Here is a 19,546-nt window from a genome sequence, read left to right on the forward strand (position 1 = left end):
GATTTTGAAAAGCATCAGACATCAGGCAGATACAATCCTTTCTGCGTGTTCTGGTGCAGAAAGAGTTTTCAGTTTATACATTGGGGTGACCAGTAGATACCATTTTACAACCATACCCCCAAACGACATTTACAGAGCCCAAAGAAGGATTTGGGTCAATTTCAAAGCCATTTTTCCGTATGAAGCGCCAACTTTATATGAAAATGTGTTTAATAAACATCAAAGGACTGAGGTTGAACTTTCTGATAAGGGACATTTTAAACCTAGTCATTGTCACTTCAACGTTCCCTTCACTAAAGTGGCTAAGATGCCTGGACTACTGGGGAACCAACGACTGTGGGAACGAGAACGTTCAGATCACTTGCAGTAAGTGGGTTTGTGTGTGTGCGTAGGTTTGGTTGGTTTGTTGGTTAGCTAGTATTGTTGTTGTTGGTGGTGGTGGTGGTGGTGGTGGTGTATGTGTTGTTGTTGTTGTTGTTGTTGTTGTTGTTGTTAATGTTTTTGGGTTTTTGGCTCACGAAGTGTAGCCTATGCGATCGTAACTTTGTCTGTCTGTGCGTTTGTGCGTGTGTGTGTGTGTGTGTTTGTGCGTGTGTGTGTATGTCTGTGGTAGAAACTCTAACATTTGAAGACGTCACATTACATTGACGTCACATTATGACGTAAGAGGGTTAGACGTCACGCGAAGGAAGTACTGAAAGTCTCGGTCATTATTATTTTGAGCGCGCCGAGACTAGTTGGCAGTCGTGTTCTTGTAAGTAGGCTACATGCGTGTGTGTGTGTGTGTAAGTGTGTGTGTGTGTGTGTGTGTGTGTGTGACGGAGTGATTGAGTTTGTGTTACTGTTTGTCGATTTCTTACGTGAGCCTTGATGGCTTCGCCTCTTGTTTACTATTGTAATTGTTTTTGCTTGTTTGTGTGTGTGTGTGTGTGTGTGTGTGTGTGTGTGTTTATTTGTGTGTTTGTTTGTGTGTTTACTGGTTTGCTGTTCGTGGTGCTGGTCACAACTTATGTTATTTCCGTAGCTATTGTTTGTTTGTTTGTTTGTTTGTTCTCAGTCGAAAGTTCTGCTAGAAGCATTTCTTTTTTTATGTCCTAATCGAAGTAAAACATGTATTATCAAGTCTCAAAACATTATAAACATTGCTTTCTAGAGTCAGTTAACGTATGTCCTTTCCTAATAACTGCGTGCTTGTTTGCGTGCGCGTGTGTGTGCGTGCATGCTTTTGTGTGTGTGTGTGTGTGTGTGTGTGTGTGTGTGTGTGTGTGTGTGTGTGTGTGTGTTTCCTCAGACCCGAATGTGTGCCAACAGCACGCCATAGTCTGTCAGAATGGAGGTCATTGCGTGTCCAGTACGTCATCCTACAAATGCCAGTGTCCAGCTGGATTCACTGGAACACACTGCGAGTCAGGTAGGCATGTGACATTGGTTCTCTCGTCGGTCGTCATCAGACCTGTCAGTTAGTCTTCAGGCACCATGATTGTTTGTCTAGTGAGTAAACCTAATATTGCAGCGTCCATTTGTGTGTGTGTGTGTGTGTGTGTGTGTGTGTGTGTGTGTAAATGTATGCGTGCGCGCGCGTCTGTCTGTCTGGCTGTCTGGCCGCCTTGTCAAATATACAAGAAAGAAAGCAGCTGATCAGACAAAGGTGCAGGCTGCCTGTCTGGCTGTCTGGCTGTCTGTCTGTCTGGCTGTCTGGCCGTCTTGTCAAATATACAAGAAAGAAAGCAGCTGATCAGGCAAAGGTGCAGGCTGCGTGCAAGCATCACGGTTTCTATCCTAAATCATATCACCACGATAAAATTATTACCAATACATGTTAGCCATGCAGACTTGGATATGTTACCATGCAGACTTGAACATATTACAATGTAGACTTGAACACGTTACCATATGGAGACTTGAAAATTTTACCGGCCATGCAGACTTGACTATGTTACCATGCAGACTTGAATATGATACCATGCAGACTAGATGGAATATGTTACCATGCAAACTTGAATATGCTTCCATGCAGATTAGATTAAATATGTTACCATGCAAACTTGAATATGTTACCACGCAGATTTAATTGAAGGTGTTACCATGCAGATTTGAATAATGTTACCATGCAGATTTGAATAATGTAACCATGCAGATTTGAATAATGTTACCATGCAGATTTGAATAATGTTACCATGCAGATTTGAATAATGTTACCATGCAGATTTGAATAATGTAACCATGCAGATTTGAATAATGTTACCATGCAGATTTGAATAATGTTACAACACAGACTCGACTATGCTACCATGCAGACTTGAATATGTTACCATGCAGACTTTAATATGTTACATTGCAAACTTGACTGTTACCATGCAGACTTTAATATGTTACCATGCAAACTTGAATGTTACCATGCAGGCTTAGTTAAATATGTCACCATGTACACTTGAATGTTACCATGCAGACTTAGTTAAATATGGTACCTTGCAGACTTGAATGTTACCATGCAGACTTAGTTAAATATGGTACCTTGCAGACTTGAATGTTACCATGCAGACGTAATTAGATATGTCACCATGTACACTTGAATGTTACCATGCAGACTTAGTCAAGTTAAATATGGTACCTTGCAGACTTGAATGTTACCATGCAGACGTACTGATTAGCATATGATATGTCACCATGTACACTTGAATGTTACCATGCAGACTTAGTCAAGTTAAATATGGTACCTTGCAGACTTGAATGTTACCATGCAGACGAACTGATTAGCATATGATATGTCACCATGTACACTTGAATGTTACCATGCAGACTTAGTCAAGTTAAATATGGTACCTTGCAGACTTGAATGTTACCATGCAGACGAACTGATTAGCATATGATATGTCACCATGTACACTTGAATGTTACCATGCAGACTTAGTCAAGTTAAATATGGTACCTTGCAGACTTGAATGTTACCATGCAGACGTACTGATTAGCATATGATATGTCACCATGTACACTTGAATGTTACCATGCAGACTTAGTCAAGTTAAATATGGTACCTTGCAGACTTGAATGTTACCATGCAGACGTACTGATTAGCATATGATATGTCACCATGTACACTTGAATGTTACCATGCAGACTTAGTCAAGTTAAATATGGTACCTTGCAGACTTGAATGTTACCATTCAGACGTACTGATTAGCATATGATATGTCACCATGTACACTTGAATGTTACCATGCTCGGGTGTCGGGTTTGTATGTGTTGTGAAAGAGTGAATACTCTTGCTTTTAGTGAGTCAAACTTTCCCAAGCGACATTATGGACCAGTCACAAGCGAAAGTGTCTTAATGACTGAAACGAGTCTGTAGCTGTTATTTTCTTCTATTTGTTGAAGGTGGTCAATATTCGGGGACACACACATATTTTGAGAGTTTACTTTTTGCGGGCGCTAGAAAGACGGAGCCTTAAGATTAATTAATACAAGTATGGTCCTAGTTGTGATATAAAGCAAATTTTGTGGACAGAAACTAGTCCGTTTAAAGCGTCACATTTAGAGTGAAGTATACCAAAATATGTTGTGGCTTGTGTGTCCGCAGCTGTTATGCAGAGAGGGTGAATGTATCGAATAAAATAGTTTTGAGCGCTCTAGCGCCGTTAGTTTGTCAGAACAGGAGGCGGTCCATATTAGGAGCCGGTCCATATTGGGGGTTCTTCCCTTCAATCAATCAATCAATCAATCAATATGAGGCTTATATTGCTATTTCATATGTTACGTGGATTTCCATTGGTCAACTGGGCAAAACTGAGCTCAGTGCAAAAGTGATATCGACGACATTTCCGTCGATATCAGTTTTGATATCGACGACCTCTTTATTGCTTCCCCACTTCAAAAACAAAAACACCTAAATTTAAAAACAAACAACTATATATGAAAATGTAATTATCCCAGAATTTAGTTGAGCAAGTGACTAAAGACTTTTTGAAAGAAAAGACATTTTAAAATACTGAAAAGTACAAGAAAAGAGTGAACAAAAAGAAATAATTATCAGAGGGAGGAATATGGAACAGCCAAAACTGAGACAAATACTTTACAGAAAATACAAAATGTCCAGAGAATTAGCAATATATCTAACATTGACTGACTGTGTGATGATATCTTCTGCCATTGGTCTGTTTCGACAGTGATATCAAAAATCTCGACCTCCGGTCTCGATTTTGATATCACTGTCTCAACAGACCATAGCAGAAGATATCATCACACAGTCCGTCAATATTGGGTAATATCGCGCGTATTCCGTGGGTACAGTTCTGAGCGCAGTCTTATATTTGCTGAACCTCTTTGCGAATCATTTTGCAACGTCTGGGGTATTTTTTCTTCTTATCAGGTGTGTGCTGGACTCTACGCTGCAAGAGAACAGGAACGGATCAGAGGAGCTGCTCACTCTCCAGGCCTTCAAATTTGTAGGTCACGGAAACACAGTCTTCTTGCACTGTGACGTCATCATCTGTAACGCGTCAGAACCGACGTCACGATGCCAACAGGGTTGCTTGCGCCCTTCAGCCAAACGTGAAGAAGTCAAAACTTTCGCTTTCTTAGAGCAAAAGCAAGTTTCTATCGGGCCGGTTCATATTCGCCAGCACGCGAAAGAAGAGGAAGACGAAGATATGGAGGAAGTGACAGGCGACACCCTTACAGTGTCATTCGGCAGAACTGAAGAACTCTCACTTGAATAAACTAAATAAAGTTTGAATTGACTTAACCAATTTTAGGCTGGCGTTTCCAAGATGTCCATATCGATGTCGTTTTGGGGAATGTCGGCGAAGTTTACGAATTCGACATTGTAAGCAGAAATAGCTTGAGTCAGTAAAAGTTTGAAATCAGAATGTAGGGGCCTATGAATTTTGACTCAGCCGGTGTATGCATATGCGCGCGCGCGTGTGTGTGTGTGTGTGTGTGTGTTTGGGGGGGGGGGGGTATGTGTGTGCCGTGCGTTTGTCAGTGTCAGTGTTGTGTTAGTGTGTGTGCGTGTGTGTGTGTGTGTGTGTGTCTGTCTGTATGTTCGTGTGTGTGTGTGTGTGTGTGGGCGTGCGATCGTGCGCGTGTGTGCTTGTGCTTGTGTGCGTGCGTGTTTGTGTACCGTGCGCGCGCGTGTGTGTGTGTATGTGTGTTTACAAGTGGTGTGTTTGTTTATACGTGCTAGTGGTACTTTTGAATCTTCACTCATGCGCGTGATCGTCGCAAAGTTATTAGTAGGGGAAGGGCTCCTAATATGGACCACTTTTTGTTTCATGCTGATAACTAGCTTGTTTTCTTGCGAAGAAGTTTCATTTTGTGTTTGGTAGTCCTTCTCTCTTAGCCTGTTAACCGTTAGGCCTAATTAGAGTGAAATAGCTTTGATAGACATTCAGCAAAAATTAAATACAGAAAAAATTACAAAGGGTCCATATTAGGAGCCTGGGCGCCTAATATGGACCAGTGAAGCGGCCTTCACGAATCACTGTCAAAAGCCCCCTATATTTCAAAATAACATGATACAACTTAGTGTACAAGTCAGCCTAATTAAAATATGCTCTAGATTTATCTGTTTCGGGTTGATGAGAGCATTATTTGAAGCACACCAGGAAACTAAAGAAGCTTATCAAAAACACAGTGAAAATAAGTGAAATTATCAACTTCCACGAAAAGAAAACTTTTTGTTGCATTTTTTTTAAATCTCGAGGGCTAGTTATAAGTTATTTCCAGCAAGCTTCTTAATGAATTAATGAAAATAGCCTTTAGCTTTTATTTTCTTCGATTTGTTGAAGGTGGTCCATATTAGGGGACTCGCACATACTTTGAGATTTTGCTATTATTTTTGTTTGCAGTAGAAACTCGGGGTCAACACTGCTAAAATGTAACAAATACAGTTTTAGCTGTCATATATATATAGCAATTTTTGTGTGATTAAAGCTTTGGATGTGGACAGAAACGAGTCCGTTTTAGGCGGCAAATTTAGAGTGAACGCTGCCAAAAGTGAAAAAAAGAGAAAAAGCCTAACGGTTTTGAGATTTCTGTTTCTGCAACTATTTGACATGTGCAAGTTATCCAGAGAGCGAATAAAACTTTTGTGAGCGCTCTAGCGCCGTTAGTTTGTCAGAACAGGTGGTCCATATTAGGAGCCGGTCCATATTAGGAGCCCTTCCCCTATTACTGACAACACATCACTGACATAAATAGAGAATACTACATGGCTTGCTGTGTCGTACCAGATTTACACGAGTTGTTTTTTTAAATATTGAACTGCGAGCGAAAGCGAGCTGTTCACTATTTGAAAAAGCAACGAGTGTAAATCTGGTACGACACAGCAAGCCATGTAGTATTCTGTTTATCCTACATACTGTAGTTTACGTGTATTTTACTGAAAATGTCCTGCACTCGAGGCAGCTAAATTGAAGACGCTTGTTTTAGAACCTCGATCTCTTCTAAAGCCTCGTGCAATCTATTACGTCAAAGCAAAGAAACGTCACTCTGAAAGTTTGGCGTGACGTGTTAGTTCTAAAGATTCATCGAGGGTAATTAGCGAGCGCAATTTGTGTTTCTATAATGACGTTTGTCTCGGTGACTTTGGCATCATAAGCAGTGGAAAAACATGTCCCTGCCAGACTTGCTTGACATGACCTCATTTACATGATGATATACACACGTGTGATTTGAACGATTATTATCTCACGGGTGTCTCTCTCACGTATGTAGAATAAATAGTCAGAGACACGTCATGCTTTCTACGTGTGCATATAATTAATGACTGGTTTGGGTTAAATGACTGTGTGTATCCATGCGTGACTTGATTACAACACAACACTCAATATTTCATCACAAAACCACAACACCGTGACGGGATTGACCGAGACAGTCACGACCACAGGCGCATGTAGCCGAGTGGCTTTGGTGAAGAAGAAAAAGTTAAGACCTTGCATGGTTAGTCGGTATAGTGCCTTCTAGTATCGTATTTTGAATTGAAATTTGTAAAAATTCACTTTTCTTGTTCTTGATTTTGGAATGCTAGTGCTCTTCTTTTTACTTACCTATGACGGAAAATAGACTAACTAAACGATTGACAAATTAAGTTTTCTGGTTTTGGAGTCATAATTTTGGAACGCCAGTGGCCTTCTATTCCTTTACAACAGAAAATACATTCACAAAACGTTCGACAATTTGTCTTGTTTTGGACTCATGATTTCGTAGCATTCGTAGTCTATCCGTCTCGGAAAACGTGACTATAGGGTGTTTTGGTGTGTATTACACATCTGTCTCTGAACCACCGGAGCGTGAAACTGGTTTGGCGAGCAAACAAATTTGGGTCGTAATTCAAGTCATCTTTAAATATCCTAAATTCAAGGAAGCTGTTTTCTATTTCTTTACAGTTCGAGAAGGATTTATAGTTTAGTCATGCTGCAGCTTTTAGGCAGGTTTTTTTTAATTAAAAAGTGTTAGTTTAAATGTACAGTTTAGTCGTTCCATGAAGATCTTCTCTCCAAGATGATCAATGAAAGTCTACAAGCTGACAAGGGAAACGGTCATGAAAAGCTACACTTGATTTTCATGTAAATTTGCTGACCGTTGGTCCCTCAGTGTTTTTTGATTTTGTTTGTAAGCTCTCAAATTCGTTCAAAAGTGTGTATGACTTTCTGCACTGATAAGGTATCAGTAAGACCACGCGTCACGCAATCTTTTTTGGGGCTCACGCGTGCGAGAGTTAATATGTATTATTTGTGCAACTCTGTGCGTGTCAGTGTGTGTGTGTGTGTGTGTGTGCGGGAAGGGGGGGTGTTCAAGTGGGAGTTTGCGTGCGTGCGTGTGTGTGTGTTGAATTTCAACATGTGACAGTAGGTCAAAACTGATGTCGAGTCTTGAAGATTTTACTACTTTTCTCATCAGAACCAGCTTCAAGTGCCTGTGGTCAGGAACGCTCTAAACGCCCCAGACATCCACAGGGAAAACGACACGTTGCCTTGAGATTTTGATTGGCAACAGGAAGTGCCTTTGACACTGCTGTTAGTGCGAACACTCGCTGGCACGTCAGGAAGAATAGTTGTCATGTCTTCTTTGTTTCTCGGTCATGTTTTTCTTACGAATACTACTTGTGTAAACTGTCCTTCTTAACAGAGAGAGAACAGAACTAAACTGAACTTGATTTAACAAGGATAAAACTTTTCTTACAATCTGTCCATGCGCACACACACTGAATCCCACACAATCAAATGAGAGAGAGAGAGAGAGAGAGAGAGAGAGAGAGAGAGAGAGAGAGAGAGAGAGAGAGAGAGAGAGAGAGAGAGAGAGAGAGATGCCAAACTAGATTCTGCACTGGAGAGGAAAATCAACAGACATGTCAATGGTTTTGGGTTAATTTCTTTTTTTTAAATTGACAACTCACACATAACAATTTTGATCTAAATGAACACACATGATTCACTGGCCTGATCATTCTTTCAATCTTCTCAAATGCACACAAAATTCATGATTCTTTTTTTCTTTTCTTTTTTTTTACAGAAAATTATCTTAACACTCTTTTGTACATGTATCACATTTTCAGCAGACATCCTTGTGGATCGTTTAGTACTGATCTCTAAAACTCTGCCATGTTCCATTTCTTTCTTTATTTTGTGTTTAACGTCGTTTTCAACCACGAAGGTTATATCACGACGGGGGAAGGGGGGAGATGGGATAGAGCCACTTGTCGATTGTTTCTTGTTCACAAAAGCACTAATCAAAAATTTGCTCCAGGGGCTTGCAACGTAGAACAATATATGATCTAACTGGGAGAATGCAAGTTCCCAGTACAAAGGACTTAACATTTCTTACATATAACTGCTTGACTAAAATCTTTACAAAAATTGACTATATTCTTTACAAGAAACACTTAACAAGGGTAAAAGGAGAAACAGAATCCGTTAGTCGCCTCTTACGACATGCTGGGGAGCATCGGGTAAATTCTTTCTCGTCCCAACCAATATGGGACTCCCCCTAACCCGCGGGGGGTATGTTCCATTTGTGAGCTCTCAAATTCTTTCAAAACATTCATAAACAAAATCAAAAAGCACTGATCATAGACTGATCAATTATGTGCAGTTCCCGCAAATCAAGATCAAAAGCATTCACACGGTACGAATGACAAGAATCAAGACCCCAAAAAAATCATGCAATCCACACTAAGAGGGAGCACAATAATTCAATAAAACAACAGCATTTACTTCAAAGGAATCAAGAGCAAAGTACATCAGGCATGGGAATTGAAAAAAGTAACAAAGGCTGAACATTTGTAAGTAATGGCAAAGTTGACGGCGCGAAGCGCCTAGCCCTGCTAGGGGGGTTCGGGGGCATGCTCCCCCCCAAAAAATTTTCTCCAAAGAACCCAAATGGTGCAATATGGTGTCTTCTAAGCTCCAAGTTTGCCATTAAATTCAGTTTTTAGAACCATTTATTTTTTTCCTCCCCCATTTATTTTTTCGGCGGACACTTTTCCTTTTTCGGCGGAACAAAAAGAAAATTCGGCGGAAATTTGCCTTTCGGCGGACAATTCCCATGCCTGGTAAATGCAATGTTGCGTTCATAAATAAACAAGATTATTAAATTACTTAACGCCCAGCCGACCACGAAGGGCCATATCAGGGCGGTGCTGCTTTGACATATAACGTGCGCCACACACAAGACAGAAGTCGCAGCACAGGCTTCATGTCTCACCCAGTCACATTATTCTGACACCGGACCAACCAGTCCTAGCTCTAACCCCATAATGCCAGACGCCAGGCGGAGCAGCCACTAGATTGCCAATTTTAAAGTCTTAGGTATGACCCGGCCGGGGTTCGAACCCACGACCTCCCGATCACGGGGCGGACGCCTTACCACTAGGCCAACCGTTTGTTTGTTTGTTTATTTGTTGCTTAACGTCCAGCCGACTACGCAGAGCCATATCAGGACGAGGAAGGGGGGGATGAAGGGGGCCACTTGTCAAGCGATTCCTGTTTACAAATGCACTAACCCATTACTTGTGTCCCAGCAGGCCTTAGTAAAACTAAATTAATACCTACTGGAAGATTACCAGTTTCCAGTATGTTAAAATAGGCTTAACCTATCTACTGCTGGACTTACATCAGAACACTAACAGATTAAACTATACATGAATCGCGAAACAAGCGGCAAGAGAAGAGATTTTTGGAAAAAATACAGGTGAATGAGCAAGAAGGCAGAAAAAAGAAAAGAATTCATGAAGAAAAAGAGAGCATGACAGGAAAGAGGAACCAAAAATCTACCTAACAGCAAACTAGAAAGCTCCTGCGGTTCCAAAAACAGGAGGGGCCTTTAATTTCATAACCGCAGTGCCCCACTGCGGGAAGGCCAACCGCGCCCGTCAGATTATTAAATGAGCGATTGAGAACTTTCAGTATTTTAAAGGCCCTCTCCGCCTTGTGAAATTGAAAACAGTTCAGCTTTCCACCTCAGATTTGGCCAAGCTTTAACATGGGTTATTCGGACAAGACCATCCCTCCACTTGGTCACATACCAAAAATCAACACCCTGACTGCTTGCTGTAGTGAGTTGGAATTTTTTGATGAATTAATTTGTGGTAAAGCCACAAGTGGCTCTTAAGAAATGAATTCATTAAGAATATCCCACTGAGCACAGAAATAGAGCACCCAGAATATTCATTTTTGTATGTGACCAAGTGGATGGATAATCGTACACATGTGAAACCTGACCTGATCTGATACGGTGAGTCGAACTGTTTTCACGAGGCAGAGGGGCCTTAACCAATTACACATTAACATGCTTCCATTTGAAACTTCGAGGTCGTCATCGTGGATTGACGCCCGACCAAAGCTAATTGAAGCCCGACGGAGCGAAGCGACGGAGGGCTTCAATTAGACTTTGGGAGGGCGTCAATCCACGATGAAGACCGAGAAGTTTCAAATGGAAGCATGTTAATGTTATTGTAATTCAATCTGACGACGATCTCTTTCCTGCTTTCATGCGATGGTAAACAGACAGAATTGGTTCTGTTCTGTTCACACACTACTTTCAGTCCACCTACCTGCAAGGGTCAAGTCCCAAGAAATATGTCTCTGTATTCCTATCTTATCACTCTGCTCCTGTTTTGTTTTATTTCACATACATTTCCCCTTCTTTTTTGACAGGTTTCTGGACAGCAAACTCTAAAACAAATTCTTTTCATCACAAAAGCGATCTTTGGAATTGACTGACGTAGTCCGGAAGAATTCATGCATCAACTGACGTCACGTATTCGACGTCATCACTTCGCATACCTTATGGTCTCGGTATTTCGTTGGCCTTCATATTTCCTACTTGTAAAATGTCACCCTCAAAGCTAACCGAGACCAGTTGAGGTTGTATCAATGCGCCTCACCAGCAGGTGGTTAATGGCTTTTTTAGCGAGTGGTTATCAACAATTAATGACCGGTAATTTTTAATGAGTTGGGGCATTCTGACCAATCACAGGATCTGTTTCATTAAAACGCCAACTTGATTGAATTACAATACAGGATGGCAAATGCTTGAAAACAAGCAGCCAAAGCTAACAATTACTTTGAACAAAATAATGTCTACTTGCTCTCTCCTTTCAGCTCTACCATGTGAAAGCACAAAATGTTTGACAATAAAGACAATTAACTTTTCAATGAATAACAATTTTTTGACCAACAGCTGCACACTTGCCACTATAGGTCATTGGAATTCTCATCACTCGCTGCAAAATCTGGATGAAATTAACAGTTTTATCCTTCAGCACAAACTACTTTTTTCAGTTTATGTCAGTTAAAACAATAACACATGGAAGCAATTATAATATGTATCTTGGCTAAATAATCTGCATCCCAATAATTATAAACATTATCACAGGGAAAGGTAATTTAAGGTGACAGTCGTTTTGGATACACAGGTTTTGAGGATTCACAACCTAAACTCCATTTGACATCCAACATATACCCCAAACATACCTCTGCATCTCTCAGCTTCTAACACACACACACACACACACTGGACGTAAAAATGTGTTGGCATACTTGATTAGAAATATTGCACCGAATGTTAGTTACATAATCAAATCACTGTACTTGGCACTAAAATTACATGGAGGAAAAAGAGAGACATGAAGGTTGAAGTTTAATATTAACACCATTACACAAGGAGTAAAAGTGACAGACAGAGAAGCAATTCTGAAAGTTGGCATTCATCTCACCAAAAGAAAAGATTCTTTGCACAAACATTTCCACTGCCATGAAATGAAATTGACTGCAGACATTAAAACATACGCTGCTCTAGATAATATCAGCAGAGTTACAGTAAAAAGGATTAAAGGTTACAGCAGTTGTGGCAAACAGGAACAGGCCCGAAATACAATACCATCATATTCTAATACCAGTACATAAAGCGGATAGTTTTAGAAACATAATGTAAACTTTCTTCCAAAATGTGCACATAACTCGTTTTCTCTTTTTATTTTTTGGGATTTTCCAGTTTTTATTTGCCAAGACCGCTCGCACAGTAATTTAGAGTGCTTTAATGTGTAACAAATTTTCTTCCATTCTTTTTTTTATGGTGTAGGGGCAGTGGGGAGTGTTTTGATGAGGGCTATGAAATAATGAAATCTTTAAAAACATTCACATACAAAAAAAGTGAACCAGCAGATAACATCTTCTTAAAATATCTTTCCATGAGCCTCAAGTTCACTGCAGTTGATTAAGGCACACAAAGAAAAAAGGTGTGGTTAAGGTAACATAGCCAAACAAAATAGGGTAGGAAGGTAGGCAATCACTAATATTTTTAAAACTTTTTTTTCTAATGTATACAGTATACAAATTAAACCTACTTGACAGGGAAATAAGTGTGCGACTATGAATATTCTTTTGAACAATTTTGAACTTACCTTTTAAAAAAACAACAACTTAAGATCAGAGGAATTCGAGACGAAAACAGTTCATGGCTCAATTGGTGTTTGTGGTTTTCTGCACTCATTTTCTTGTTTTCAAATTTGTTGTTGTTGACAAATGTAATAAAAAGTTATAGGGTCGGCCCCTAAAAATAGGGTAGGTCGGGTTACCGTAACTACACCTATTTTTTTTTAGGCCTAATAACATATTGTTCAACTTTGATCACTGAAATTACCTACAATCCAAAGGAATATGCTCATAGCACAAATTACGCTGTTAAAATTTACTCTTTCATTTGCGGACTTTTTTTTTTAAACATACTGGATGACTCACTACTTCCGAGTTTTTCCCGATTAATTAGCAGCCAATAAATAATTGTTGCTTAGAAACTTGTATACATGTACAAAATAATCCCCCTCATATGATCTAGAACCATATCTCTTTACACCCATAATTGGTCAGATATGAACTTTACATTTCAAAATTCCAAGTAACAGACAACCAGTATCATTTTTATTATGTACCAACAAGTTAAAGAGTGGAACATCAAAGTTTACCAAGAGAAAACTTGCTAATGTGTCCTGTTTCGGTGCAACTTTAAGTAGAAACTGAGCCCAAAATCACTGAGGATCGATTAGCATGTAGGGCACAATTGTGTTCTTAGACCGCTTTCCTTACTTTGCAGGCCTATTTTAGAGGTTCATTGTTACAGTATGGTATTTCCCTGGGCAACTCACAGCTAGGTTTCCAAACAGAGTATTCAAACTTGACTGGGTGGTTTTTTTCACTAACAAACAATCACCGGATTATCTGAGACTTGCATGATTTCATGGACAATCTTTCTTTCTTTCTTTATTTGGTGTTTAACGTCGTTTTCAACCACGAAGGTTATATCGCGACGGGGAAAGGGGGGAGATGGGATAGAGCCACTTGTTAATTGTTTCTTGTTCACAAAAGCACTAATCAAAACTTTGCTCCAGGGGCTTGCAACGTAGTACAATATATGACCTTACTGGGAGAATGCAAGTTTTCAGTACAAAGGACTTAACATTTCTTACATACTGCTTGACTAAAATCTTTACAAAAATTGACTATATTCTATACAAGAGACACTTAACAAGGGTAAAAGGAGAAACAGAATCCGTTAGTCGCCTCTTACGACATGCTGGGGAGCATCGAGTAAATTCTTCCCCCTAACCCACTGGGGGGGGGGGGGGGGGGGGGGGGGGGGGATTTCATGGACAACTTACAGTTCAGTAATTAACATACATCAACAAAAGGGATAATGTTTGCATGATCAAGCTTTCACTTCAAAACAACATAATTATCTTTACTTGATTCTGGCTCACTCAACTGCACACCCATCCACACAAAAACATATGCACACAAACACACACGCGTATACATGCACTGTGCACACATGCGCTCACAATTTCTTCACAACAGGAATGTCTCTTGCAGCAGTAGTACTTTTACGGCTGTAGTACTGCTGCTTTGATAAACAACACCACAAGTTAACCTTGTGACGAAAGAAAGACTTGGGTACACACACCTTTGCTGGGATATATTACTACAGTAACTGCAACAGCTGATTGAACTTGAAGCCTAGTGTCTGTATTTTCAGTTCCAGACATTTGACTGACAGTTAAAACAACACTGGACCGAAGTTAATTGAGGTTCACTGCATTTCCAGCTCAAAAGTTTGATGCTCAGAAGCAACACAAAATCTTGAGACCTGCTCAAGATCAGAAATATTCTGGTGTTTTGTGTGGGCAGAGAAGGAATCCAGTAGCGCTAGCAGATTTACACTGTCGAGTCTCACAACCGGTCAGCAGAAAAAAAAGTTGAAAAAAAGTGAAGAGACATTCATCAAGAGCAAACTGTGTGTGTGGTGACGGTGTTCCCCACTTGCTGTGTGACTGTTCGGCAGGTCTGACCATGGTGGAATCCTGAAAAAAAAAGAAAAAAACCACAAGGTAAGTTGGGACCATGAGAAACAGCAATATAACTTCAAATACCAGGAAAGTTAGTTTCCAGAAACTACCCCAAATTAGTAGTAAAATTGTGACAAAAATTCAGCAATTGAGAACAATTTACCGCTACCATGTTTAGTACGTGCAGATGGTTAGTAAACGCAGATTAAGAAAAGCACTAATAATGGCAGCTAGATGAAATACAAAGTTACAAAAAAAGGAAAATCATACCAACTAAAAGGGAAAATTCCACTAACAACAACTTCAGCTGAAAATATCAAACAAGAAGGGCAAAGCCCATACGACTCACATGCTTGACCTTGACCTTTACATGACCTTGACCTTCAGAGTCAAGGTCAAATAACTAAACCTAGCAATGACATCATACACTAAGAACTGCTTTACACATTTTTCCTACCAAAATACATGTGACCTTGACCCAAGGTCAAGGTCATCCAAGGTCATGCAACACAAAGCTGTTAATTCAAGACATAGGAAGTACAATGGTGCTTATTGGCTCTTTCTACCATGAGATATGGTCACTTTTAGTGGTTCACTACCTTATTTTGGTCACATTTCATAAGGGTCAAAGTGACCTTGACCTTGATCATATGTGACCAAATGTGTCTCATGATGAAAGCATAACATGTGCCCCACATAATTTTTAAGTTTGAAACAGTTATCTTCCATAGTTCAGGGTCAAGGTCACTTCAAAATATGTATACAATCCAACTTTGAAGAGCTCCTGTGACCTTGACCTTGAAGCAAGGTAAACCAAACTGGTATCAAAAGATGGGGCTTACTTTGCCCTATATATCATATATAGGTGAGGTATTGAATCTCAAAAACTTCAGAGAAAATGTGAAAAATGTGAAAAATAGCTGTTTTTTAGACAACATTTATGGCCCCTGCGACCTTGACCTTGAAGCAAGGTCAAGATGCTATGTATGTTTTTTGGGGCCTTGTCATCATACACCATCTTGCCAAATTTGGTACTGATAGACTGAATAGTGTCCAAGAAATATCCAACGTTAAAGTTTTCCAGACGGCCGGCCGGCGGACGGACGACTCGGGTGAGTACATAGACTCACTTTTGCTTCGCATGTGAGTCAAAAATGAGAGCTTCACCCTTTTAGTCTGACAGGTTATTCCCAATACAGAGAATCAAACAAGAAAAATAAACTGGGAGGAAGCAAACTTTCCCAAGCTTGCTGGACCGTCCACCATTTGTGTGAAATGGTCTATAAAGACAAGAAAACAGGTTATTATTTAATTCAAAAGACAGGAAGACAAATATGGGGGAATAAAAAGGTAGAAAAATGAATATTATTTGTTAATGTTAGTCACTACAAACACGTTCATCTGACAAATGTAAATCCCTGTCAGTCTATCAAATTAAAAAAGTGCCCATATGTAGACCACAAAAAAACAATGTTAAAAGGCAACTGCTCCAAATTCAATGACAGCCTGGCTGCAACTCAAGTGAGACAGCCTGGCTGCGAGTGAGACAGCCCAGTCGCACACCCAGACTATCATGCACAGCTCACCAACACCTCAAAAAACCCACAACGCTTGGCAGCCACCTCCCCCTTCCAACTCACCCGAGTTGTGAGACTGGCCAAAGGTGTTGAGGTTTTGGTGGTGGAAGTTGTGCGGATGATGTCCGTGGTGGTGCTGGTTGTGGAAGTGCTGGTGCTGCTGGCGGTGTTGCTGGTGCTGATGGAAGTGCTGATTAGCATTCTGGCTATACTTATAGTGGCCACCAAACATCGCGTCCTCATCACCATAGGGATCATCATCGAAAAAGTCGCTAAAATCAAAGTGCATACCTCCTCGCTTGACGTTGGCCTGTGCTCCAGCCCTCGCGCCGTGGCCTCGGAAATGAGCCCCGCCAAAAAAGTCATCATCCGCATCCGCAAACAGATCATCAAAGTTGAAGAAGCCTCCATTGCTGAACTTGAACCTGTTTTGCTGATGCTGGTGATGATGATGTTGCTGGTGCTGGTGGTGCTGTCTGTGGTGTTGGAAGTGTTCATCAAATCCTTTGAAGAACTCATCAAAGTTGAAGTTGGACTGGAAGTGTGGACCGCCCTGTGGACCACCTCTGCCTGCATTGCCCTGAGGTCCTTCTGCACCGAACATGTCATACTGCTTCCTCTTCTCCTTGTCCGACAGTACTTCATATGCTGCGAGACAGAGAACACCATTGTTTTGGGACCCTCCATTTTCAGATTCAATCTGTGTTAAAACCTTCCAATATTTACTACATGTACTCACAGATCCTCTAAAATGTACCTACATTGCATGACCCCTACATTTTTTCATTTTTTATATAATATGTATGTATGTAATTACTTTCACAAAAGTTTTACTGTATTACTACAAGTATCTGTACCGAAACAGCTCACTTTGTCATTACATTTTGTGTCATGAAATGTCTTTGTTTCCAACACTATCAACATTTTAAGAGAAATGTGTTGAATTAGCAGCAAAAAAATAAACAAAAACAGAACAGCATTCATGAAGAAAACAATGAGTCACTGAAATTAAATTTTGGCTCTGGGAGGAAAGTTAATATCACTTATCACCAAAATACCTTTTTTTCTCTCGTCTTAGTCATGAATAACCTGTGGAGGTGACGTCACATTCTAAAAAAAGATTAACTGTTTGAGATTCAGATAATTCACTCACAACCAATAAATGAACTGGGATTGTAAACTTAAATAAAACTTACCTTGTGCTATTTCCATAAACTTTTCTTCAGCACCCTTTTCTTTATTCTTGTCAGGATGGTATTTCACAGCCAGTTTTCTGAAAGCTTTCTTGATCTCTTTATCCGAAGCTGTGCGGGAGACGCCCAAGATCTTATAGTAGTCTTCGGCTGCATCACTGACAGCAACGAGCACAGCACAAGTTCCCCACAACAAAAGCGCAGGATCACACGGCACCTTCATTGTTTTTTCTCTCTTCGTTTGCTTTCTCTTGGACTCAGGTTGTTGTCACTTGAAATCCTGAAAAATATTTGAGATTATGTAATCCCAGCAAAGCTGGGGGTATCCCACAAACGCTATACTGTAATTGACTTGAGAAATGCTCATCCCGATAATACATGATAAAGAAGGATTCTTTGTGCCCGGTCTGCGGCTACAGTTGGGGATGGAAGTTCACTAAAAATTGGGAACATACCAACTAAAATACAGCGGGTGTTTTGGCTTCCCCCAGTTTTGGAGTAAACGCCAACCAAGGCCGCTTTGGCCGGTTAAAAATTACAGAGTTTCCAAGTCTATGGATAAAGCTTGCGTAAGAAGATGACCTCGAAAGGCTTTGACGTAATGCATCATGACGTCATCCCCTCTTTGCGGTCTTTCTCTCTCGCACGATGTCTGTGTGTGTGTGTGCAATTTGTGCACATGACATTGTGTTAATGTTACTGTTAGTGTGTGTATGTGTGTTTGTGTGTGTGTGTGTGTGTGTGTACGAGAGATAGAGAGAGAGAGAGAGAGTGTGGTTATGTATACATGTGCGTTTGCGTGTTAGTGTTAGTGTGTGTGACACACACACACAGAGAGAGAGACAGAGACAGAGAGAGAGTGAGAGCGGATTTGTCCTTCGCTGGGGGTATGCAGCGCCTTGGCATTGCACTTCTACTTAATTTATTGTAAATTTTGATGAACAAACATCTTTCAATCTTTACACCTTTTTGGAATCTGAGCAGCTCTCGCGAGAAATCCGTGCCCTATGCTCTGCATGTGTCATGCTTATAGTACATCGAGCTATTGCAGCTCTTGCGAAGACCATGTATGCCACTGGCTTTGCTATGCTTTAAAGTCCATGAGAGCTTGGAACACCAAAAGGGTCTATCAATTCATACAATGTAAATGATCACATAACAACAATTAAGCCAGAATTCCAGACAAACAAATTTACCCTTGAATGTGATGGGAAGAAACTTTTTTCTTGTTGCTTAACTTTGTGTGCTGCGTACATAGAGATCAGGAGGACCTAGGATAGATAGACCCACTCAAGTTACACTGAAGTAGCCTGAACATGGAAGTCTGCTTAGTTTCCATGGCATCTGCCACATATCAGCAGCTTTCCCCAGGCTATATCAACACGCACGCACACGTGACACACACACACACAGGATCTCATGCACTTACTCTCTTTCTGCAAACAGAAACTAAACCTTATCGCGTAAAACGCACAACAACGGCAGGTGTGTCATTTGACATTTATTGTTTAATCCACTGTCAACGCCTTTTAAAGCTAAATCAATAAATGATTATGACTATAGCAAGGTTCTACTTTTAGATACAGCCAGGACACGATTGAATAGACTGCCCGGCATCTGTGGACTGACCTTCCACCGCTTTTGAACAGAGATTTGAGGATAGATCATATATATCTCCAGAATGTTCAGGAAGTACACGCGGCCGTTCTGGAAAGAACATAACGGCCCAGTCTCCACTAAAACTGGATAAATCTGAGCAAAATTAAGAAGAGACTTACCTCTTGAAGAAATCGCACGTTTGTCGCTAGTCTGTCTCTGAATCGGTATGGACCACTATTTCAGCACGACTGTTTTTCTTGACAAAACGACACGTCTTCTCAACGAGGTAATGTTTAGATTGATACACGACTTCTTCGCTGATTGGTTAATTTGGTCAC

At 40.4% G+C, this 19,546-nt stretch overlaps 1 protein-coding gene and 1 long non-coding RNA gene across 3 annotated transcripts; one reads left to right on the plus strand and one right to left on the minus strand.

Moving 5' to 3' along the window:
• Positions 1 to 319: 319 nt before the first annotated feature.
• LOC138963575 (uncharacterized) lies at positions 320 to 4,859 on the plus strand. The gene is made up of 3 exons (XR_011454869.1): positions 320 to 366; positions 1,292 to 1,411; positions 4,367 to 4,859. It is a non-coding gene; the product is annotated as an uncharacterized lncRNA (long non-coding RNA).
• A 3,493-nt stretch (positions 4,860 to 8,352) lies between these two features.
• On the minus strand, positions 8,353 to 19,522 carry LOC138964670 (dnaJ homolog subfamily B member 9-like). Of its 2 annotated transcripts, none has more exons than XM_070336690.1 (4): positions 19,388 to 19,522; positions 17,613 to 17,889; positions 16,708 to 17,064; positions 8,353 to 14,854 (listed from the first exon to the last, which is right to left on the minus strand). In XM_070336690.1, the coding sequence occupies exons 2-4, from the start codon at positions 17,830 to 17,832 to the stop codon at positions 14,775 to 14,777; spliced, it is 657 nt and encodes a 218-aa protein (XP_070192791.1). In that variant the 5' UTR covers positions 17,833 to 17,889; positions 19,388 to 19,522; the 3' UTR covers positions 8,353 to 14,774. The 2 variants fall into 2 exon arrangements, with proteins under 2 accessions (XP_070192791.1, XP_070192790.1); XM_070336689.1 differs by having other exon boundaries at positions 16,480 to 17,064.
• Between the last annotated feature and the right edge of the window lie 24 nt (positions 19,523 to 19,546).

The sequence above is a fragment of the Littorina saxatilis genome, linkage group LG4, assembly GCF_037325665.1.
Source record: "Littorina saxatilis isolate snail1 linkage group LG4, US_GU_Lsax_2.0, whole genome shotgun sequence".
NCBI lineage: Eukaryota > Metazoa > Mollusca > Gastropoda > Littorinimorpha > Littorinidae > Littorina > Littorina saxatilis.